The sequence below is a fragment of the Sorex araneus genome, chromosome 1 (assembly GCF_027595985.1).
Source record: "Sorex araneus isolate mSorAra2 chromosome 1, mSorAra2.pri, whole genome shotgun sequence".
Classification (NCBI taxonomy): Eukaryota; Metazoa; Chordata; class Mammalia; order Eulipotyphla; family Soricidae; genus Sorex; species Sorex araneus.
The window spans coordinates 8,773,572-8,797,246 of record NC_073302.1 but is presented as its reverse complement, the minus strand read 5'-3'; the positions used below and the strand labels follow the sequence as shown (position 1 = coordinate 8,797,246).

At 65.3% G+C, this 23,675-nt stretch overlaps 1 protein-coding gene across 1 annotated transcript; it reads left to right on the top strand.

The window, feature by feature from the left end:
• Positions 1–1,196: 1,196 nt before the first annotated feature.
• On the top strand, positions 1,197–23,592 carry CRB2 (crumbs cell polarity complex component 2). The gene is made up of 13 exons (XM_055142974.1): positions 1,197–1,329; positions 7,179–7,502; positions 11,417–11,612; positions 11,709–11,848; positions 12,169–12,354; positions 12,723–12,836; positions 15,308–16,183; positions 16,390–16,907; positions 17,803–17,968; positions 18,998–19,706; positions 20,243–20,359; positions 20,665–20,782; positions 21,512–23,592. The coding sequence occupies exons 1-13, from the start codon at positions 1,239–1,241 to the stop codon at positions 21,728–21,730; spliced, it is 3,774 nt and encodes a 1,257-aa protein (XP_054998949.1). The 5' UTR covers positions 1,197–1,238; the 3' UTR covers positions 21,731–23,592.
• Positions 23,593–23,675: the final 83 nt, after the last annotated feature.

Genomic DNA, 23,675 nt, shown 5'->3' with positions numbered 1-23,675 from the left:
TGGGTCTCTCTGGAGCTCGGAGAGGCGGCCCCAAGAGAGCCGGCCCTGCTGCTTCTGCCGGCTCAGTCTTTCCCTCGCGCAGCTGTGGAAACTGAGGCCGAAAGGAAATCACGTGCTCAGCGCTTGGGCTCTGCAGGGGGTCCAGAGAGGCGGCGTGGCGGAGGGTAGCGGGTGGAAACGGGACCCGGCATCCAGCCTGGAGCTGGGTCAGTGCTGCCCAGGGCTCCCCAGCCTGACCTGGACCGGGGCACTGCCCAGAGCTGGGCACGCCCCCAAACACACACACACACACACACACACACACACACACACACACACACGCACACACACTGCCTCAGTGCTGAGGGGCTGGGAAGGAGCTATACTTCTGTGCACAGGTGTCTTTGGATGAACCAGGGTGGGAACCTGGGGGCCAGGTCCCCCCCACAGCCTCTCTTTCCATCCAAGCAAGTTCCTCCCTATCCGGGAGGCCAGCCTGGAGGCAGCCCATATCCAGTGTAGCAGGAGGCTGGAAGGTTAGACCCTGAGAAGAACTGTGTGTGTGTGTGTGTGTGTGTGTGTACATGCATTCATCCTTCTGGATTAGAACCCCTGGTGGGCAGTGAAGTTTCTCAAGTGGTGGGGGGTGGGGAGTTGGGGGGGGATTGAAAAGATGGGATTGGCCTGGTATGGAGAGGGGTCTGGTGGGGGGCACAGGAGAGGAAGACGGGGCAGGGCTGTGCTGTGTGACTGGTCTGAGTGGGGACACCAGGAGCCCAAGACCAGCCCTCCCTGGAGGCAGTCCTGGGAGGGGGCTCTGGCTGTGGGTGGGAGTGGCGGGGCCCAGGCAGGGGGGGTGGGGGGGGCGCGCCAGGCTGGGAGGGGGGGGAATTGCCAGAACAGAAGAGGAGGCGGGGAGGCCCTAGGAGGCAGGAGGGGAGAAGGTGTGTGTGTGTGTGTGTGTGTGTGTGTGTGTGTGTGTGTGTGTGTGTGTGTGTGTGTGTGTGTGTGTGTGTGTGTGTGTGTGTGTGTGTGTGAGATAAAGCCAGACCCACCAGGGCCTGGCCGGGCTGGAGTCCTGGGCTGGGGATCCCGGAGGCGGACCCTCCCCTCTGGCCCAGGGAGGCTTGAGGCGGGGCCCTGGGAGGCCCTGGGGAGGAGAGGGCGGGCCGGCCTCTGTCCACCGCATTAGTGCTGGTCGGAGGGAGGAGGGGGCACCCGGCTGCCCGGTTCCCATAGCCGCCAAGCCGAGCGCTGCCATGGCGCTGGCCAGGGGGGTTTCCCGGGCCCCTGGGGGGTCCGTCCTTCTGCTCCTGCTCCCCTGGGCCTCTGGCCTCGCCCTCCTGGCTGGTGAGTGGGGGTACAGGTTTTGGAGGAGGGGGTCTGGGGGAGGGTCTGTCGGCCCTCCAGGGCGTGCTCTGCGGGGGGCCGGCAGGAGTTGCGGAGAACGTACTTCTGGGGGCAGCTCTGGATGGGGGAGGCTCTGTGGGGGCTGCAGGGGTCCCTGGGGCTGGAGTAGTCCTGGGTGCTGCAGGTGGGGGGTGGGCTGCAGGCCGTGGGCTGTCCCAGGCCAGCGTGAACTGTGTCCCGCGCGCTGAGCGACTCCCTGTGCAAGTTGTGGGTGGACGCAGCCCCGAGGCTTGAGCTGTCCTGCTCTCTGCGCCCCGGGGAGAGCGGGAAAGAGACCGGGGCAGGCCGGTGTCCGCAGTCCCTCCCCATGTGGGTCAGTCCTGCCCGGGCGCGCAGGGCGGGGCCGCTGAACCTGCTCCCGTGTCCCTTTGACGTACTGTCCCCTCCCCCGCATTCCAGACCCAACTGAAAGGGCTTCCGACAGCCAGACCCCGCCGGCCGGGCGCTAGTGCTTTTGCTTTTGTCTGGGTGGATTCACGCGTGTGCAGGCCTGGAATTCCTCCTGGAGGGGGGAGCTGGGGGGGGACCTTTGTCTTGGTCACTATAGCTACAGGCACCAGGCCTGGGAAGTCCCCACCCCCGCCGGCCCAGGCTGAGGGAGGGAGCCCAATATGGGGGGGGGTCTGGGCTATGGGGCTCCAGCCTCCCCCCTCCCTCCACCTGGAGCCTTGGGGTGCGGTTGGGGGGGGCTGGATCACAGCTTTCATTCATCTCCTGCTGCTCGGGCAGCCCCTGCACACACACCCCTGCACCCGGCACACCCCCTCGAGCAGGTGGACGTGTGCATGACCACACGTGACGGCCAGTAAGCACACAGTGGGCCCGCGCACTGCAAACATTCACCCTGGCCCCCTGCAGATTCTGGGTAGAACCCCCCCCCCCCAGTGGAGGTCTGGAAACCCGGGGTGGGGGTGGGGGATCCAGTCTGCAAGGACTGACTACCAGCAGGGAAAATCCGTTTCCACCCCAGAGAGGCGGAGGGTTCTGGCGGGCCCCTGTTCGGCCGCCACCCCTACCCGCTGCCCTCCATCCGGGGCCCACTCTGTCACCAAGCCCGGGCTGGTTGCTATGGAGAGGCCAAAGCATGCCCAAAGACAATGGGGCTCTCCCCTCCCTGGCCCCCTTCTCCGAACCCCTGGGGAGCCTGGCTTACAAAGGGGCGGCGACTCCTCATCCCTCCTGGAAGCAGCACAGGGGCTGGGCTGGGCAGCACCCGCCACTCCCAGGAGGAATTGGGGGTGCGTCAGTGCACCCCAGTGGGGCTTAGCTGGGTACAGGCGACACTGCAGCCCTGAAGGGGCGGGACAGAACTGAGTCCCCATCCCAGGCCTCGGAGCTTGGCGGCTGCTCCAGCCCCTGCTCCTTTGCAGAGGAGGGAAAGGGGGCCCAGAGAGGGTCAGTCAGGATCCCAGAGCCAGCGCGTGGCTGGGCCCAGCTCGCACGGGGCACCCTGGAGCAGGGCAAGGCCTGCTGCAACCCCACAGAAGCCCCACTACCCCAGGAAGCTAGAGTTGCAAACCCACCGCGGGGTCAGAGACAGCCCCCTACTTATTCTGCTTCCTGGTGGGAAACTTTGGGGCACACCCCGCAGGGCACAGAGCGGCACATCACCCACAGCAGCTCTGCAACCTGTTACTGTAGCCAGATGGTTTTGCCAAGTGAGCAAGGGATACTTTGTTTCAAAAATAGGTTTTTTTTTTTTCTTTTTGGGTCAGACCCTGCTGCGATGCACAGGGGTTATTCTTGGTTCATGCACTCAGGAATTACTCCTGGCGGTGTTCAGGGGACCCTATGGGATGCTGGGAATCGAACCCGGGTCAGCTGCGTGCAAGGCAAACGCCCTACACGCTGTGCTATCACTCCAGCCCCCCCCAAATAGTTTTTTAATTGAGAAAACATCACATACGAGTTTCATGTATGCATGGTTATAAACTAGGATTTCGTTCTGATATAAACTCTAACAGTAGAGCTCCTTTTCCCCGACGATTTGTATTTCGAGGATGCGGTTCATATTCTGGCTGTATCTTGTGCAGCCTCGCCAGCCTCACCGGAGTGGCGACCCTCACCCCGTCCCGCTGTCCCTTCTCCACTATAGGAACCCCAAACAATGCCTCCGGGGTTCCTCCTGGCTCTGCGCTCAGGAACTAATCCTGGCAGTGCTGGGGGGACCATTTGGGATGCCATGCTGGGGCAAGACAAGCGTCCTCCCTGCTGTCCTGTGGCTCTGGCCCCTCGGGGCTCACTGTTTTGTTCTGATTTTTTTGGGTGGAGGGGGGGTCACACCCAGGGATGCACAGGGGTTACTTCTGTCTCTGCACTCAGGAATTACTCCCTCCCGACAGTGCTCAGGGGACCATATGGGATGCTGGGAATCGAACCCGGGTCGGCTGCGTGCAAGGCAAACGCCCTCCCCACTGTGCTATCGCTCCAGCCCCTCAGGGCTCACAGTGAACGGGGCTTGGGGCTTGGGGAACTCTGTGTGGTGCCAGGGGTCTACCCTGGCAAGGCAAGTGCCCTCCCCGCTGTTCCGTCATGATGAACCAGCTCAGACGATGCCTTTCATTCAGGGGGTGAGCCCCATGGACGCAGTGCTCCCGACTTAGCTGCTCTGTGGTTTTCTGCTTTGGCGAGTTGGGTTTTTGGCACTTCTGCCCTGGGCATCTTGGCCCCCCTGGCTGTGGGCAGGACTCACGGGCTCTTCACAGGTGCTGGACAGTCCATCTGGGGCCTGCTTCCTGCAAGTCCAGTGTGGTGTGTGTCTGTGGAGAACTGGTTTATTTTTGTTTGGGGCCTAAAGATGACTCGTGGTGGGCTCCGGGGACCCTGTGGCCTGCGGGGGCTGGAACCCAGGTCAGCTGCATGCCAGGCAAGCGTCCTGCCAGCTGGACTCTCTCTCCGGTCCCGAGAGCTGGGTCTGGAGGAACAGGGAGGGGCCCCTCTTTCGCCCACGCTGCTGTGGGAGCCCCCGTTCCCGGTGGGGGGGCGGGTGGAGGGGCTGTGGGGACCCTGCCCGGGGCCTGGGGGCAGCTATGCAGGATGCGCTGACAGGATGGAGCAAACGCTGCAGGAAGTCGCGGCCAAGGGGGCGCCGGGTGCGCAGGGAGGCGCGAAGCCAGGGCCACCCCCTGCATCCCACCGGGGGGCTCTGCTCCGGCGTCGCCTCCTCTTCTGCTTGGGATGCTGAGGGTCGGGGTGCCAGCCCTGCCCGCGGGGACCCCGGGCCTTTGGGGGATTCTCATGCGTCCTTCCCGCCCACCCCCCCCTCGACCGCCCCCAGCGCCGGTTAATCCCGCCCCACCCCCAGGTCGCGGCGAGCAGCCCGGGAGGTCAGGGGGGATTTGCAAAGATAAGCACAGGCCCCTCGTTGCCCTGGCAACAGGCCCCGCCCCCTCCGCCCGGCCCCTCCTTGGTCACGTCCCCCCTCGTTCAACTCCCTGGAGGCCCGAGGCGGGCGGGATGCCGCTCCCCAAGGTGCAATCCCCACCCCACCCCACCGAGGAGTGGGGTGGGGGTGGGGTGCGGGTGGCAGAGACCCCGGAAGCTGACCCCAGGCTATAGGTGTGGACCTGAGCCCCCTGTCCCCACCTGCTAAGGGAGCCAGCCGGGCCACCCCAGCCCCTGGCTACACTGGTCACTGGCGCTTGCCTCGGGGGACAGACAGCTCCTTCCCTCGGTGGCCTGTGGCTGGACCCTTGGGGGCTCCCCGTGGTGAAGGGCTTTCCCCCTAAGCCCCCCAGGAGCTGTCTCCCCTGACTGCCCATGGCGGGGTCCCAGATGGGGACCGCTCCGGAGGGGGGTGTGAGGCCACACACTGTGAGGCCACTGCTGTGTCCCCCGGGATCCACCATGCTGCCGCTGGGGCAGGCACCCCAGGGACACCGTCCCCACACACCAGCTGACTGCCCCTGCCCAGGCGGAGCTACTCTGGCCTCACCTGCCCTTCTCACCCTGGGGACCAGGCCCCCGTGGGATGGACAGAGAGGGTGGCAGGAGGAAGGGCTGCCCTCAGGCTCAGCTCTGGACACACGGGGCTGGACTCACTGCCCCCAACTGAGAGGAGCTCAGGCTGAGGCTGGTGGACCCCTCCCGGTCCCTTCCGGGTCCCCTGAGCTGCGCCCGGGACTGGGGTGGGGAGGGGGGTGAGGGGGCAGCAGGGTGGTTCCCTGAGTCGCTGCCTGCTGTCCTGCCGGCCTTGGCCGGGGAAGGTGGGGGGTCCGCAGGGGGCCAGGCCTGCCTGCTGGAATGTGAATGACCCCAGAGGCTGCTGGCCTTATCTGGGGGTCTTCACCAGGCCGGGGGAGGGGAGCGCAGGGCCAGAAGCGGGCCTGGTTCTTGTCTGGATGACAACCTGGGTGGAGGAGGGGGCTCTGAGGGCGGCTGCCCTGGGGGGCGCTCCCCTCCCCTCCCCTCCCGCCCATCATTCCTGTGCTCGCTCGTCCTGGCTGTGCTCCTCTTTGCACAGGACCGTGGCTGGGGGTGGGGGCCCTTGCCCAAGGCCTCAGAGCTGGTCACTGTCAGAGCTGGCACTGCAGGGCCACACCTGGGGGTACGGGCGGGGGGCAGCAGGAGGGGGGAGCACAGTCCTGGCTCTGCTCTTGGGGGCAGCTCTGGGGGGACCACGTAGGACCTGGGCTCAGGCTGAGGTGGACATGGGTCAGCTGCATGCAGGCAGGTGTCTGGGCCCTGTAAAACACACACACACACACACACCGGAAAAATCTTTTTTGTTTGTTTTGTTTTGGGGCCACACCTGGCACTCAGGGGTTACTCCTGGCTCTGTCTGTACTCAGGGGTTACTCCTGACAGGCTCAGGGGACCATATGGGGTGCTGGGACTCAAACCCGGGTTGGTTACAGACATGGCAAGCGCCCCACCCGCTGAGCTACCACCCTGGCCCCCAGAAGCATAAACTCTAACCCTGGCTTGACAGGGAGATACTCAGAGGAGGAGGGAAGGTGCTCTCTCTCTCTCTCTCTCTCCCTCTCCCTCCCTCTCTCTCTTCCTCTCTCCCTCTCTCTCTCTTTTTCTCCCTCTCTCTCCCCCCTCTCTCTTCCTCCCTCTCCGTCTCTCTCTCCCTCCCTTCCCCTCTCTCTTCCTCTCTCCCTCTCTCTCTCCCTCTCTCTCTCCCTCTCTGTCTCTTCCTCTCTCTCCCTATCTCTCTCCCTCTCTCTTTCTCTCCCTCTCTCTCTCTCCTCTTTCCTCTCTCTCTTTCTGTCTCTCCTCCCCCCCCCCATCTGTGTGTGGCTCCAGTGACCTGCACAGTCATACCCAGTGACCTTGGCAGGCCGGCCATCAGGCGTTTGTGATGGAGGATGGGGGGTCTGGGCTGCAGGGGGGCGGTGGGGAGGGCAGGAGAGGGGCCGGGCAGGGCTCTGCCTTTGAAGTCCTCCAGCTCCAGTTTCACGGGGGATGAAGTTACCAGACCCCCAGCAGCGGGGGCTGGGGGAGGAATCCCTTCCTGGAAGGAACCGCCCTGCAGTGGGTGTGAGGGAGCTCAGGGGTACACGGCTCCCCTCAGGTGGGCGCCGCCCAGATCCCCCGAGCCCTCCTTACCTTCTCTCCGGGCCTGTCTCCCACCCGGGGAACATGACATGACCTGCTATGCCCGTGGGGGGTGGTGAGGGATGGGCACCGGGGGGGGGGCAGTGGAGTCCAGATTCTTGGGGTTCAGGTGCTGACTGCTGCCAGGGCACCAAGCGCCCAGGTCTCTGAAGCCGTGGCCAGTCGGGGGGCTGCCTTGGGGCGGGGCGGGAGTAGGGGGTGCCCAGCCCGTGCCCCTCTCTTCGCAGGAACGGGATCTCCGGAGCCCCCCAGTGCCTGTGCCTCAGCCCCGTGCACGCCGGGGACCCGGTGCCAGGCTGCCGACGATGGTGGCTACACCTGTGCGCCCCCTGAGCCCGGAGGCTGTGCCAGCCAGCCCTGCCACCACGGCGCTCTGTGTGTGCCCCTGGCCCCAGACAGCCAGGGCTTCCGCTGCTACTGCGTCCCTGGGTTCCAGGGTCCCCGCTGTGAGTTGGACATCGACGAGTGCGCATCCAGGCCCTGCCGCCACGGGGCCACCTGTCGCAACCTGGCTGACCGCTTCGAGTGCCACTGTCCCCTGGGATATGCGGGTAAGGACAGCAGCCCGGGAGGAGGTGGGGAGGTGGGTCCCGCGGGAACGACCTTGCTTTGACTTTGGTGCCAATTCATGCCCCCGACCGACCAGCCCTGGGGTGTAGCCTCTCTGGGTATTGCTCCAGAACGGAGACTTTTCCGGCCAACTGGGTAGTGAGTGGGGAGGGCTGGCACAGCCCCGGGCAGGATGGGCACTGAGCACGGTTACTTCCATCCCTTGGCGCTGTGGAGACACCTTGTGGGTATTCCTGGTGAGAGCAGAGAGCAGACCGTCTGGTCTGGCTTTCATGAGGACACGTCCAGGGGAGATGGCCCAAAGGGACAGTGAGCATGCGTGGGAGTGGGAGCCCTGGGGGCCATTCCTGAGCACCTCCAGGAGTGAGCACTGAGCACCAAATAGGCCTGAACACCAACAGAAGCCCTAAAAAAATTTTTTTTTGGCCTTTTGGATCACACCCAGTGATGCACAGGGGTTACTTCTGATTCTGCACTCAGGAATTACTCCTGGCGGTGCTCGGGGGACCCTATGGGATGCTGGGAATCGAACCCGGGTTGGCTGCGTGCAAGGCAAACACCTTCCCCGCTGTGCTATTGCTCCAGCCCCCTACATTTTTTTTTTAAGGATAGGAAGAAAGAAAGAAAAAGAAATAAGGAAAGAAAGAAAGAAAACAAATAAGAGGAAAGGAAAGAAAGAGATGTGGACGGGAGGGGGTAGGAGCAGAGGGGAGGGGAGGGAGAATAAAGAGAAAAGAAATTGGATATTGCCAGGATCTGCTGACTCCAGATAGGAGTGTACATGGCCTTGATTCGGTGGAAGTTTCTAGAGTATGTGCCCCCAACGTGTTGGGGTGATGTGGGCTCCTCCCTCTGGGAGCCCCCCTATAGCCCTGTAGTCTGGTTCAAACGTGACCGCGTAGAAGTGTCTGCAGCCCCTTCCAGAGGGGCTGTGCCCACTCTGTGCCCACAGCGGTGGGAAAGTGGTGTCTCGGGGAGCAGTTGGGAGCCTGCCCTGCAGTCTCTGCGGAGGTTGGGGGCCCTGCTTGAACCTGCATTCAGCCCACAGAGGGCAGGGGCAGTATGAGGGGACCAGAGCAGAGGGGACCAGCCCGGGGTGCGGAGGCAGACTCCGTCTCAGAGCGGGCTGGCAGCAAGGCGCGGGGCGCACGGAGGGAAATGAACTTGGAGTCCTGAGCACTGCCGGGTGGAGCCCCAATCCTGGGCCCCAGCAGCACCACGTCCTTGGGGGCTAGCATGGAACTGCTGACCTGGCGAGCCAGGTATCACCGGAAGCGGCCCCAGGCCCCAGGATCACACTTGGGGAGCCAGCAGAACAGAAAAGGATCCTGCAAATGGTTCGGGTGGTTCTCAGCATTGTGGAGGAGGTGGGGGTGCGGTGGGGAGAGTCAGGCTCATGTGCAGCTTGTGTGTATGTGTGTGTGTGTGTGTACGAGTGTGTGCATGCGAGTCTGTGCGTGTGCACATGTGTGTATGAATGCATGTGTGTACATGAGTGTGCCCACGTGTACGTGTGTGCATGTGCACAAGTCTGCTGTGTGTGCATGAATGCGTGTGTGCATGTGCGTCTGTGCATGTGTGCACATGCATGTGTGCCTGTGTCTGCGTGCCTCTGTGTGTGTGTGTGCATGCATCTGTGTGTGCGCGTGCCCCCCCCCCGTGTGCCTCTGTGCGTGTCCGTGTCTGTGGGTGCCTGGGCTCCCTGAGTGGCCCTTTGCTCCCCATGTGTGGGGTGTGGCCGTGGACACACCTGGAAGAGGGTTGCTCGGGGCCTTGGGCTCTCCGGGGGAGTCGGGCGGTGAGAGGCAGAATCTGCCATGACTCATTTCCCTCCCGCTTCCCTCCCCCATGGAGCCGGGCCGGGGAGGAGAGATTCCAGGCAGCCTGGGCCTGGCTCCCCCTGGCACAGAGGCTGGGATGGGCGGGTTGGCGGGGGGGGGGGGCTGTCCTTTGGGCTCTCTGAGTTGGGACGGCATAGGGGGAGGGTCCAGCTGGAACCTGCTGGGCCTCTGGGCCTAATCCACAGAGGGGACAGGGGCAGGGCCACTAGAATCTGTAATGACCACCGGGCTCCAGGGGGCCGGACAGCACTCCACACCCAGGCCTCTATCTCTCTCTCTGTCTCTGTCTGTCTCTGTCTCTCTCTCTCTGAGAAATGGCATCTGTTTGGTCCAGGATGGAGACTAAGGTCCTAGCACTAGAGCCGTAGGGTTTTTTCTTTTCCCCCCTCATTTTTTTTTTCTTTTTGGGTCACACCCAGCGATGCTCAGGGGTTATTCCTGGCTTTGCACTCAGGAATTACTCCTGGCGGGGCTTGGGGGACCATATGGGATGCCGGGGATCGAACCTGGGTCGGCTGCGTGCAAGACAAACGCCCTACCCGCTATGCTACTGCTCCGGCCCCCCCCTCATTTTTTTAAAGCCACACCCAACAGGGGACGGAACGATAGCACAGCGGGTAGGGCGTTTGCCTTGCACGCGGCCGACCCGGGTTGGATCCCCGGCATCCCATATGGTCCCCCAAGCACCGCCAGGAGTAATTCCTGAGTGCAGAGCCAGGAGTAACCCCTGAGCATCGCTGGGTGTGACCCAAAAAGCAAAAAAAAAAAAAAAGCCACACCCAACAGTGCTCAGAGCTTACTCCTGGCTCTGCACTCAGGGGTCACTCAGGGATCACTCCCTGCGGTGCTCAGGGGACCAAATGGGGTCCCAGGAATTGAACCTGGGTATGATTGAACCTGGTTGGGCTGTGTGCAAGGGGAGCGCCTTGCCTGCTGTACTATCCCTCTGGCCCCCCTGATTTTGGGTTTCCGGTGCTAGGATGGAGCCCGGAGCCTCCCACGTGTCTGCCTTGGAGCTCCATCCCAGGGCCCTGGGGTCTGGCAGTTTTGAAGCCAGGGTGCACGGGGCAGGCTGCGAGGAGCAGGTTACCCTGGCATGTTCCTTCCCTGGGGTCCGTCCTTGTGCTCTGTGAAGCCTCCAGAGTGAGTTTTCATGGGGGGGGCATATCTGGACGTCTTGGGGCTACTCCTGCCCAGTGCTGGGGGCGGGGTTGCCCTGCCCTGCTCGGGGAATCGTATGGTGCTGAGGGTTGAACCCTTTCTCCTTGCCAAGCCTGTGCTCAGCCATTCAGACCGTCTCCTGGATGCAGAGAGGGTGGTGATGCGACAGTGTCTCCAGTCCTGTCCCCCAGCTGCCTCCCTTTGAGGACAAGCCCGGATTGGGTTACAGACCCTCCAGACCAGCCACTGCCCTGCACGCCTGCCTCATGGCCAGCGCCCTCCCCTCTGTCCCTCCATATGCCCCCATTCTCCCTGCCTCCTCCTGGCATTACTCCATGCCAGCCTGGAGAACGCCCCTCGGTCCCTAAAAGGCGCCTCTTCCAAGAGCCTCCCAGTATCCCCAGAACCCCCAGGCTGAACCCCTGGTTCTTTTGGTTGCTGTCTACTTGTTTTTCTTGTTTTCCGTTGAGGGGGGGCCACCCCACCATGCTGTGGTGGCAGGGATGGATTCTGGGCCCCTGCGAGCAAGGCGAGAAACTTCCTGCTCGCTCCTGGGCCCCACTCTGGTTCCTGCTTTTACAGGTTCCAGGACTCCACCCCTCCCTCCCCACCCCGCGCTGAGTTGCTCAAAATGGAAACCCTGATCCTGTTTTTTGGGCAATATTGACCTAACCCCTGTCTCCCCGGCTAGACAGCCGCGGGCTGCAGGGCCCAGGAATGTTCTGTCTTGCTTCCACGCCGCGGCCGGCTCAAGGGACACCTGCTCTGGATGAGGCGGCCAAGCGGATGCTCTGCCTAGTTCGTCCTTCCCCGTGACCCGTCTGCGGCCCGGCTGGGGCGCGGCCTCTGTCTGGGCATCTGGGCGTGCATCTGTCTGTCTGTCTGTGTCCCAGGCGTCACCTGCGAGGAGGAGGTGGACGAGTGCGCCTCGGGGCCCTGCCTGCACGGGGGGTCGTGCCTGGACGGCGTGGGCTCCTACCGCTGCGTGTGCGCCCCCGGCTACGCGGGCACCAGCTGCCAGCTGGACCTGGACGAGTGCCAGAGCCAGCCGTGCGCACACGGGGGCGCGTGCCACGACCTGGTCAACGGGTGAGACGCGCAGCGCGGGGGAAGGCGACGGGGTGGGGTGCGGGCGGTGGCGAGAGCCAGGCTGGCGCTCAGCTCCGGGTGTGCCCTGCCCTCCAGGTTCTGGTGCGACTGCGCAGACACGGGCTACGAGGGCGCGCGCTGCGAGCGGGAGGTGCTGGAGTGCGCGTCCGCGCCCTGCGCGCACAATGCCACGTGTCTCGACGGCCTTGGGAGCTTCCGCTGCCTCTGCTGGCCAGGTGGGGGCGCGCGCGCGCCGGCTCTGCGCCTTCCGGGGGTCCCCACGCGCATCACGGACCCTCTTGGAGCCTCGCTTTCCTGATCTGCCCAAAAGGGGCTCATCAGGGCCGCCGGCGCAGGGGCGCTGTGAGGGGGCCCGGGAGCGGTGGGCACAGGGCCTGGCGCACGCTCGCTTTGATAGGAATGTAGTAATAGCACGCAGAGTGGGGAGGGTTGTCCACCGGTCACTCCTCCCGCCCCGGACCGGCCAAGGGGACACTGCAAATGGGCCACCCCCGCCCCCACGTGCTTCGACACCCTCGTTTGTGTGCACCTCCAGGCTACAGCGGTCAGCAGTGTGAGGTGGACGAGGATGAGTGCGCGGCGCATCCCTGCCAGCACGGGGGTCAGTGTCTGCAGCGCTCGGACCCGGCTCTCTACGGCGGGGCCCAGGCCGCCTTCCCCGGCCCCTTCAGCTTCCAGCACGCGGCTGGCTTCCTGTGCCGCTGCCCTCCTGGCTTTGAGGGTGAGTCCCACTTCTCAGGGCTGCAGGGCTGCAGAGGGGAGGGCTGCTGGTGGTGAGACCCAAGGCCCCTGGCCAGTATTAGCACCTGGCAAGGGGGGTGGTCTCAGTCTTCCAAGCTATAAAATGGGCCCAGCAGCAGCGGGTGAGATGGTCCAGGCAGATAGGACGCTCACCTTGCATGCAGCTGGCTGAGGGTTTAGTCCCAGGCGCCCTGAGCCCTCTCAGGAGTGACCCCTGGTGGGCAGCAGAACTAGAAGCCAGCCCTGAGTACTCCCCCTCCCCCGACAAAAGCCCAAACAATCAGATGGGCCCCTCCAGCTGCGGCTGCCGAGAAGGTGCTCGGGAGGGCACAGCTGGGCCTCTTGCAGGGGACGACTGTGGTGTGGACGTGGACGAGTGCGCCTCCCGGCCGTGCCACAACGGAGGCAGCTGCCAGGACCTGCCCAACGGCTTCCAGTGCCGCTGTGTGGACGGCTACACAGGTGCATGGGGGCGGGCTGGCACGGGGTGGGGCGGGAGGGGTGAGGGGTGTCGGGTAAGCTGGGCTCTCCGGCAGGCATGTGGGGGTTGCGGGTGGGTGCAGTGGCCCCTGTGGCTGCTGAGAGCTGGGGCCCGGCTGCGGAGGGGGTGGGCGTGGAGGGCCTTAGCCTGGACGGAGGCTGCAGCTGGAACTGTGCCAGCCGGAGTGGGGTGCGCTGCTGGGGCGTCCACCCTGGGTGATGCTGGCTGGAGGCTGGAGGCTGGAGGCCAGCCTCTTCCATACCGTGCAGGCTGGGCGGTTGGGGCTGACCCCAGAGCAGGGTCTGGGTTGGAGCCAGGAGTGTGGTCCTGGCAGCAGGGGTGTAGTGGGGTGGGGAGGTAGCTCCAGAGGGTGAGCTAGGAGCCCATCTCAAAGGCCCAGGCAGGAGGAGAGCAGCAGAGTGAATGGGGGGTGCAAGAGGGAGTTGGTTAAGCTTTGGGGCGCTGGGGTGTGTAGGGCAGGGGTGCAGCAAGACTGCCCATTCCCTGGAGTCTCCTCACCCCGCTCCGTGCTGTGCTCCTCGCACGCCCTGCGTATCCCTGCCCCCCTGGAATGCCTCCTCCATGCAGCCCACATTCCTGCTGCGTGCAGCCTCCTCTCCCCAGTGGACAGAGCCCTTGGCATGCCCCCCCACCTCCCCCCACACACAGCAAGGATGCGGTGACCATCCCTGACATCCATACCGAGACATGGGCTTGGTGTCCCCACCCTAGAGGACCACTGCCCCTGGGGACCCTGTGAACCTGTCCTGCACCCCCTGTGGGTCGTGGTCATGGTCGGGTCCTGCCCGTCCCTGGGGTGCCACCTTGGGCTCCTGCCTTGGGGGAGCACCTCCGCCCTTGGTCACCCAGCCCCACAAGGCTCTAGGGAGGCTTCAGGGAGGGGGTGTTACCCCCGGTTCCGCTGTGGCCCCACAGCCCGGCTCCTCCCCGCTCTGAGCTCAGTGGCGGGTGACAGGGAGGTCAGATGCGGGCGGATGGGAGCGGGAGGGGGACTGTGGCAGCCGGGCCGGGCTGCGTCCACGCTCGTCCTCCCTGTGGGCCGGGCCGGGCGTGGGGGAGGCCAGTGCCGGGCATTCCTGAGCCGGCTCTGGAGGACGGAGCAGGGCCCCCGCCCGTCGCTCGGCCGCCGCGGAGGCCATGGGGCCACCGGCATTGGGTGCCTTCCTGGGTGGCCTGGTGCTCCTGTCAGGTATGGAGCAGGGCCCCCGCACCGGGGGCGGAGGGGGTGAGGGCTGGGGGGGCTCCCTGGGGGCTGGTCCCGGAAGGTTTGGAGAACTGGGGTCAGGCTGGACACTCCTCGGCCATGCTGGGGCTGGGAACCCCTTCTGGGGGCTGTGATTACAGAGTTAGGGGGGCCGGGGGTAGGGGGGACAGGAGCCCCGGGGGCAGGGGGTTGGGTATCAGGAGGACTGGGGGGAGGGCTGGAGTGAGGGTCTGTTTGATGCCACAGTGGCCTCTCCCTGCTCCTGTCCTCACTGTCCACAAAAGCCACGCCAGGCCTGTAGCTGGCCGGCCACTGAGGACGTTTTCGGGTCCCTGGGGGAGATGACAGCTGAGGAAGCCTTCAATACAGTCCTCGGGGCTGGGACAGAGCATGGGGCTGCAGCAGGAGGCCCCTAGGTGCTCCCTGGGCCCTTCATGGTTTCCCTAGCACCACTGGGAGTCCAGGCCCGGGAGTAGCCCCGGCAGGACCAAAAGAAAAAAAAAACAGTAGGATTCAGGGGGTGCTGTGGGCAAGGAGTTGGAAGGGATGCGGCTCACTGGGGTTGGGGTAGTGAGAGGGAGATCTCTGAGGGGATTAGCACTTTTTTTTTTTTTTTTTTTTGCTTTTTGGGTCACACCTGGCGATGCACAGGGGTTACTCTTGGCTCTGCACTCAGGAATTACCCCTGGCCGTGCTCAGGGGACCATATGGGATGCTGGGATTTGAACCCGGGTTGGCCGTGTGCAAGGCAAACGCCCTACCCGCTGTGCTATCTCTCCAGCCCCGGATTAGCACTTTGAATCAGGGCTTTGTGGGATGAGTAGGAGTTTGGAAGGCAGAGTAAGGAAGGATAAGGCATCTCCAACAGCGGTGAGCGTGGACAAGTAGGTCAAGGTTCTTAGGAGCAGGGGAGAGACTTGAGAGTCTGGGACAGAGCAGAGGAGCTGGAGCAACTTGGTGGGGCTTTCAAAGTGGATCGCGGGTGCTGAGGAGCAAGGAGCTGGGAGCCGGGGGGGGGGCGCCCCAAGGGCAAGAGGACCGAAGGCCTGGGGAGAGGCGAGGAGAGGACAGGATGCTGACCTCCACGGGCCTGCAGACAGAGGAGGCCCTGTGTTCGGGCCGCGGGCAGCAGCAGGAGAGCTCGGATCCCTTTCTGGTAATGATATCCCCGTCGTGTGAGGCCTGGAAGTTTCGGCTCCAGACCCTGACCCTGCTCTCCCCCGGAAGGTCTGACGTGTCAGCAAGACGTGGACGACTGTGCATCGGGGCCCTGCCTCCACGGCGGCACTTGTGAGGACGCTGTGGCCAGCTACATCTGCTGGTGCCGGGAGGACTGGGGTGGACACGACTGCTCCGTGCGTCTCACTGGCTGCCGGGGCCAGCCTTGCCCCCCTGCGACCACCTGCACACCTACCTTTGAGTCCGGAGTTCACGGTTACACCTGCCGCTGCCCGCCTGGCACCCACGGACCTCTGTGTGGCCAGAATACCACCTTCTCCGTGGTGGCCGGGGCCCCCGCGTGGGCATCCGTGCCAGCCGGGGGCCCCCTGGGTCTGGCGCTGAGGTTCCGCACCACGCTTCCCGCCGGGGCCTTGGCCAGGCGCACTGACGCCCAGGGCAGCTTGGAGCTGGCTCTGGCGGCGGCCACGCTGCAGGCCACGCTCTGGACACTCGGCAGCGTGGCGCTGGTCCTGCGGCTGCCAGACCTGACCCTCAACGATGGCCGCTGGCACCGCGTGGAGGCGACACTCTGCCTCGGGGTCCTGGAGCTGCGGCTCTGGCACGAGGGCTGCCCTGCCCGGCTCTGTGTGGCTTCCGGCCCCGTGGCCCCCAGCCCTACGGCCTCCACGGCCCCTGCACCCACCGGGCTGAACTCCGTCCAGCTGGGCGGCTCGGCCTTTGCCGGCTGCCTCCAGGATGTGCGTGTGGACGGGCGTGTCCCGCTGCTGCCCGAGGATCTGAACGGGACCGTACTCGTGGGCTGTGAGCGCCGGCCGCAGTGCCAGCCGGCACCGTGCGCCCACGGAGGGCTCTGCGAGGACCTGTGGACCCACTTCCGCTGCGCCTGCCCCCGGCCGTACCTGGGCCCCACGTGCATGGAGGGTGAGGGGCCAGCGGGTGGGAGGGGCCCCAAGCCCCGTCCCAGACCCCGGGCCCCAGGCAAGGTCCCGCCCACCTCAGGCACCGCCCCAGACACCAGGACCCGCCCACACTAGCCCCCGCCCAGACACCAGGTCCCGCCCCTAGGCACCAGGCCCCGCCCACCACAGCCTGCTTGTCTCACCTTGGGCCCCCCCATCTCCCTGCAGAGGTTCCTGCGGCCACTTTCGGCCTGGGGGACACCCCAAGTGTGGTCACCTTCCTGCTTCCGCAGCCACCACGCCCCAACCTCACCGTGTCCTTCTTCCTGCGCACCCGGGCCCGCGCCGGCCTGCTACTGCAGGTCGCCAACGAGTCCGACTCCACGGCCACCCTCACGGTCTTCCTGCGGGAGGGCCGCGTCTGGGCCCAGCTTCCCGGCGTCGCCGCCCCCCGGGAGCTCCCCGGACACTGGGACGACGGGCTCCGCCGCCTGGTGACGCTCAGCCTCGGGGCCGACCCGCTGCAGGGCTGGGGACAGCAGGTGACCGTTGGGGGCCGGCTCCTCCCCGCCGATGCCCGGCCCTGGGGGGGCCACTTCCGAGGCTGCCTCCAGGACCTGCGGCTCAACGGCCTCCACCTCCTCTTGTCTCCGTGGCCACTGGGGAACTCAAGCCAGCCTGGCCAGCTGGGCAGCGGGCAGGCCTGGAATGTCACCACTGGCTGCGTCTCCGAGGATGTGTGTAGCGTGAGTGCAGGAGCACCGGGTGGCTGGGAAGGAAGGGCCGGACCTTTCCCAGGTTCTGCTGGGAGGGGCAGGGTGGGGCCCACCTCAGAGGGGCCCAGCCCTCGGGTCTCTAGCCCCCAGCCCTTCCCCTCCTTCCTCAAGGTTCCCTGCTTCCTTCCTTCCTTCCTTCCTTCCTTCCTTCCTTCCTTCCTTCCTTCCTTCCTTCCTTCCTTCCTTCCTGCCTGCCTTCCTTCTCTCCTTTCTTCCCTCTCTCTTCCTTCCCTCCTTCCTTCCCTCCCTCCCTCCCTCCCTCCTTCCTTCCTTCCTTCCTTCCTTCCTTCCTTCCTTCCTTCCTTCCTTCCTTCCTTCCTTCCTTCCTTCCTTCCCTCCTTCCTTCCCTCCCTCCCTCCCTCCTTCCTTCCTTCTTTCCTTTCCTCCTTCCTTCCCTCCCTCCTTCCCTCCCTCCTTCTTCCTCCCTCCTTTCTTCCTTCCTTCCCCCTCCCCTCCCTCCCTCCCTCCCTTCCTCCCTCCCTTCCTTCCTTCCTTCCTTCCTTCCTTCCTTCCTTCCTTCCTTCCTTCCTTCCTTCCTTCCTTCCTTCCTTCTTTCCCTCCCTCCTTCCTTCCTTCTTTTCCTCCCTCCTTCCTCCCTTCGTTCCTTTCCTCCTTCCATCATCTCCCTTCATCCCTCCATCTCCCCTCCCCAGACTCCACCTTCCTGCAGGAAACACCCCAGTTCAATGCACAGAACATCAGCCCTGGGGCCAGATAGCCGGACTGTGAGATCTGACCCTGCTCCTTCCTGGCTGGGCCTTTCTCTTTTCTGACCCTCAGTTTCCTCACCTGTGAAGTGGGTGTGCCCAGGGCTTTCTCTGCCTGGGCGGGAAACCAAGCCAGTCCCTGCCTGATTCTCCAACAGTCTGAGCCCTGTCTCAATGGCGGGACCTGCCTTGTCACCTGGAATGACTTTCACTGCACCTGCCCCGCCAACTTCACAGGCCCAACGTGTGCCCAGCCGCTGTGGTGTCCCGGGCAGCCCTGCCTCCCGCCCGCCACCTGTGAGGAGGTGCCTGGGGGATTTGTCTGTGAGTATGTGATGACGGGGGGGGGGGGGGGGGGGGCAGGCTGGGTGTGGGGCCAGATCTCACAGATAGGGACCAAGAGGCTCACAGCTCCAGCCCCTGTGTCCAGAGGGCAGAGGGTGGGGCTTCCTGGAGGAGATGAGGGCTAATGAGAGAGGCAGAGGCCCAACAAAGACAGGTGAGTGTAGAGGAGCAGGCCCGCAAGGCCAGAGGGGGAGATCGGAGGACAGGGTCCCTCCTCCCTCCCTCCTTCCTTCCCTCCTTTCCTTTTCCTTCCCTCTTTCCATCCCTCCTTTCCTCTTTCCTTCCTTCCTTCCTTCCTTCCTTCCTTCCTTCCTTCCTTCCTTCCTTCCTTCCTTCCTTCCTTCCTTCCTTCCTTCCTTCTTTCCTTCCTTCCTTCTTTCCTTCCTTCCTGCCCCTTCCCTCCTCCTCTCCTCCCTTCCTCTCTCTGGACTGTGCCAAGATTCAAACCAGCTGGCCGGATGCGGGCAAGCACCTTATCCCCTTCTACTATCTTTCTGGGCCCAGGCAAGGTTTTCTTTTCTTTAAAAAAAAAAAAAAGAAAAGAAAAGAAAAAAGAAAAAGAAAAGAAAAAAGAATGTGCCCTCTTGATTTTGGATCACACTTGGTGGAGCTGAGGAGTGGGGGGGGGGGTCCTCTCCCCGCGTACTCCGTGCCCATGCTGGGGCCCCAACCCCCTCCGGCCCGTCGGGCTATCTCCGGGTCCGCGGGGCTGTAAACGGAGCAAGGCCAGTGCTGAACAAAGTTTCACTGTGCAGATACCGAGAGCGCCGAGGAGACGGGGCGACTTGGCGCGGGGGTGTGTGTGGGTGGGGAGGGGCTGGCCCACCCGGGAGATTGGATGCGCACCGCGGGCTCCAGGCACTGCTCGGCGCCCGCGCGGGATGCGGGGACAGGGGTGGCGTCTGGAAGGAAGGGGACGGGAGAGCAGGGATGGATGGGCGCGGGCGCTGCAGGTAGGCTGCGCCCCCCTCCCCACCCCGCTCAGCGCCCCCTCTCCCCTCCCCGCAGGCGTGACCGAGGCCACCTTCCGCGAGGGCCCTCCGGTCGAGTTCAGCGGGGACAACGTGTCGTCGCCGCTGGGCGGCCTGGCGCTAGCCTTCCGCACGCGGGACCCCGAGGCCGGGCTGCTGCGGGCGCAGAAGGGCGGCCAGGCCGTGTGGCTGGGCGTGCGCAACGGCTCGCTGGCGGCCGCCGTGCGCAGCGGCCCGGGGCCGGCCGGCGGGGCGGTGCTGCCCGCGCCCGGGCCGCGCGTGTCGGACGGCGCGTGGCACCGCGTGCGCCTGGCCCGGGAGCGCCCGGCAGCCGCCGCGTCGCGCTGGCTGCTGTGGCTGGACGGCGCGGCCACGCCGGTGCCGCTGCGGGGCCTGGCCGGGCCCCTGGAGCTCCTGCGCGGCCCCGACGCGGCGCGCGTGCGGCTGGCCGAGAACTTCACGGGCTGCCTGGGCCGCGTGGCGCTCGGCGGCCTCCCGCTGCCCCTGGCGGCCCCGCGGCCCGGCGCGGCCCCCGGCGCCCGCGCGCCCTTCTCCGCCCCGCCCGGCGCGCCCGCGCCCCGCCTCGGCTGCCATGGCGCGCCCGTGTGCAGCCCCTCGCCCTGCCTGCACGGCGCCGCCTGCCTCGACCTCTTCGACGCCGTCGCCTGCGCCTGCCGCCCCGGCTGGGAGGGACCGCGCTGCGAGGCCCGCGCCGACCCCTGCCGCCCCGCCGGCCGCCGCTGCAGGTGGGGGTGCAGCCCGGGGCTCGCCTCTCCCTTTCTCTGCCCCTCGATGCCCCCTGGAGCTGGCAGCTGCCGTGCAGCCCCCTCCCCACCCCCAGTTGCGGAGACTAGTGAGCGCTCCCTGCCGCCTCCCACTGGTGGGAAAGGAGCAGCCCGTGACGGGTGGAGACCCCCCTACCCCTACTCCACCGCCTCGGCCCTGCTGGTCTGGCGCTGTAGAACCTGGTGGTTCTTTTTTTTTCTTTTTCTTTTTTGGGGTTACACCCGATTATGCACAGGGGTTACTCCTGGCTCTGCACTCAGGAATGACTCCTGGCGGTGCTCAGGGGACCCTATGGGATGCTGGGAATCGAACCCGGGCTGGCCACGTGCAAGGCAAACGCCCTACCTGCTGTGCTCTTGCTCCAGCCCCCAGGACCTGGTGGTTCTGAAGCCCGCGGAGGGGACCCCAGAGGCTCAGGGTTCGGGGGTCTGGGGGTGGAGGGCCAGCAGCCAGGCCTCCTGCCCCCAGCCCCACCTCTGTGCCCCCTCCTCCCCAGGTCCCCTGTCCTGGCCGGAGACTGCGCCCTCAACTCCACCTGCCCTGGGGGAGCCCTGTGTGAGGAGCCGCCTGGAGGGTCCAACTGCACGTGCCCCGAGGGCTTCTCCAGCTCCAGGTGGGTGCTAGGTGTGGCATGGCGGGCTGGGGGGGTGTTCCTTCCACCCCAGTCACTCAGGCCTGCCCTCCTGGGGTGCCCCAGACCCCCTTCCTGCTGGGACCACACCTGAGTCAGGGTGGCGCCCGGGAGCTTTGGTTAGGGTGGACTCCGTGGGTTTGGTGGGGGAGGGGAGCTGGGAGCGCCAGCCCAGGTCCCCTCCCGGTGCCCGGGTGGGACAGTGGGCATATGGTGGGGGCCGAGGAGCTGGGGGGTGACGCCGCTGGGAAAGCAGCTTTCTCACGAACCCTCCCCCGCCTCCCTAGGTGCCCGGTGCCCTGTGATGCCAAGCCCTGCCTGAACGGGGGCACCTGCCAGGCGGCGGATGGGGTCTACGAGTGTCTCTGCAGCGCCGGCTTCTCAGGCCGGTACTGTGAAGTGGCGGTGAGTGGGGTGGGGCAGGGGCTGAGCTGGGGGACGGGGGAGCTAGGGGCAGCCGGCCCTGTGGTTTGCCTCCCACGGGCCTGAGTCTGGGCCCCCAGGGCAGAGCCTGTTTTCTCACTGGGCACCGAGTGCTGTCCCCTGCCCTGCTCTGGGGGCTGGGGCCACGCCAGAGGCCAACTTTAACACCGTAGCAGGGCTGCCTCCCTCGCACTGCCTCAGCTCAGGGCCAGGAAGTGTCTGTGCCTACCCCCCACCGCCCCCCTTCCTCCTACCTTCCCCCCCACCTCCCACTCTGCCCGCCCTGCTCCAGCCTGGGGCCGGACTCAGACTCTCCCACGGGCGGCTCCCGGGCCCAGGAGCGGCTCGTGCTCTCCCTGCTGTCCTCGAGCATGTGCTGACCGGGCACCATCCTGCCGTCTGTGGAGTCTGTCCTGCCATCTGGGGCATCTGTCCTGCTGTCTTTGGCGTCTGTCCTTCCGTCTGGGGCATCTGTCCTGCATCTCTGCATCTGTCCTGCCGTCTATGGCATCTGTCCTGCTGTCTTTGGCCTCTGTCCTGCCTTCTGGGGCGTCTGTCCTGCATCTCTGCATCTGTCCTGCCATCTGGGGCATCTGTTCTGCCTTCTGGGGCATCTGTCCTGCATCTCTGCATCTGTCCTGCCGTCTGGGGCGTCTGTCCCACCTGCCCTCCTCTGACTGGGCACTGTCCTGTGTGTGGCGTCTCTTGCAGGAGGGCCTGTCGCTGCCGTTCCCGCTGCTGGAGGTGGCCGTGCCCGCCGCCTGCGCCTGCCTGCTCCTCCTCCTCCTCAGCCTGCTCTCGGGCATCCTGGCCGCCCGCAAGCGCCGCCAGTCCGAGGGCACCTACAGCCCGAGCCAGCAGGAGGTGGCCGGGGCGCGGCTGGAGATGGACAGTGTCCTCAAGGTGCCCCCCGAGGAGAGACTCATCTAGGCTCCTCCTGGGAGGCCGAACGTTCCTCTCAGCCGAGGGGAGCAGTCCCTGGATCCCTCTGGGGGGCTCCACTGCCCACTGATGGAGGAGCCCTGCTTCTGCCTCCTCAGGGAAGAGGCAAAGGGGGCACTCAGGGAAGCTGGGCTGACACCGCGAGCCCCTCAGGCCTTCCCGTCTGGCCTAGGGCCATCAGTAAGGGACCCAGGGGAGTTTATGTGCGTGCACAGGCGTGCATGTACACGTGTGCAAGTGTGCCTGTGTGCACACCCATGCCTGAGAGTGAATGTACATGTGTGAATGTGCATGCATGGACTGTGTGTCTTTGGCGCATGGATGTATGGCTGTGATGCACACACGTGTATGTGTGTGCATGTGTACATGTGTGCGTGCATGGACCATGCAGGTGTATACTTGTGCATGTGTACCTCACCTACGTGTGTAACAAAGGGTATGCAAGTATGTGTGTGTGTGTACAGGTGTTCTTGGGTGTGTCTGCGTGGGCTATTTGTTCCCACGTGTGCATGTGCCCATGGGTGTGCCTGCGTGCTTGTGTGCGTTTGTGTTTCTGTGTATGCATGTGTGTGTGCGCAGGATCTCTAGGACTGCCAGCTGGCAGATGTGGTGCAGATGTTTGAGACGCGGCTCCTGTCACCCTCCTGTCATTGCTGTGGGTGCACAGGACTGTGGGCACAAGTGTCATGGCCCGAGCTGCATCATCGCTAGGCGGCCAGGTCAGGCTCTAACCAGGGCCCCGTTCCTGCCCCTTCCCTGGCTCCTGGGGCGACTCCCACCCTGAAGGGCCGTGGGAAAAGGGGGCCTTAGCCAGGGACAGGGGGGGTGCAGCGTCAGACACACTTGGCTCCGCGGGCAGAGCTGAGTGTGGGTGCAGGGAGGGGGTGCTGGGGGGCTGGCGAGGACCAAGGAGCAGCTGTGTCCCCGCCCACCTCCAGCCCCTGCAATTGTGGGGTTCTTGCCTCGACGCCTCCGGTCAGCTCCCACGGCTGAGGGACCTGGCCTGAAGGCTTCTGGGGGTCCCACACCTGCCGTGCCAGGGTACCAAGGCGCCAAGGCCAGGAAGCCCTCTCCCGCCTCAGGCCGGAGGACTTGACCCAGCACCCCGGGGGCCTGCAGAGTCCCTAGGGAACTTGGGGAGTAAGGGGGGGTTGGGATAGGAGGGGGCCCGCCACCGGGCCAGCTGACCCTGCTTCTGAAGTGCAGGAGGAGGAGACGGCTGGGCCCCGAGTCAGACCTGGCAAACCCGTGTTCTCAGCAGACACGAGGACACCTGGGGTGGAGCCCCACCACGGGAGACCCCGTTCCGCCTCCTCCTAGCTCTGAAGGTTCTGGCGTCTGTACTTCCCGGGGCAGACAGCGACGGTGACTGGGGTGACGGGGCCATTTAACCCTCAACACTCTGGACGCCGGGTCCCGGCTCACCCGCCCCCTGCATCTCAGAGGGGCAGGTCCCCACTGACGTCAGGAGTTGCCGGGGGCTCCTCCAACGGGTCCTTTCCTCAGCCCAGGGCCCTTTCCTCAGCCCAGGGCCCTCTGTGGACACCCAGCTTGAGAGACTGGGTCCCTGGGATTCCCCGCCGGCCTCCACCTCCAGGGGGCGCTGCGAGGGTCACGCCACTCCCTGGCTACCCGAGGCTTGACTGCACAAACATCACCCAGGGGGTTGCCCCTCAGTCCAGAGGGAGCCGGAAAGTTGCAGTGCTCAGAGGAGCCCGGGGGTTGGTCCCCGCCACCAGGGGGGGACAGCTGGCTTGGACAGCATCCAGGGGGCAGCCTGGTACCTGCCCAGGACGATGGGGTGGGAGAAACCTGGGCTCTGAGGTGCCCCACGCAGGCCCGAGGGGCTGCCACGGACTCCGGGGTCCTCCCTGCTGCAGGGGCCCGCGATACAGTAGATGCTGGCAAGGGTCCCTGGTGCTCTGGGGGCCTC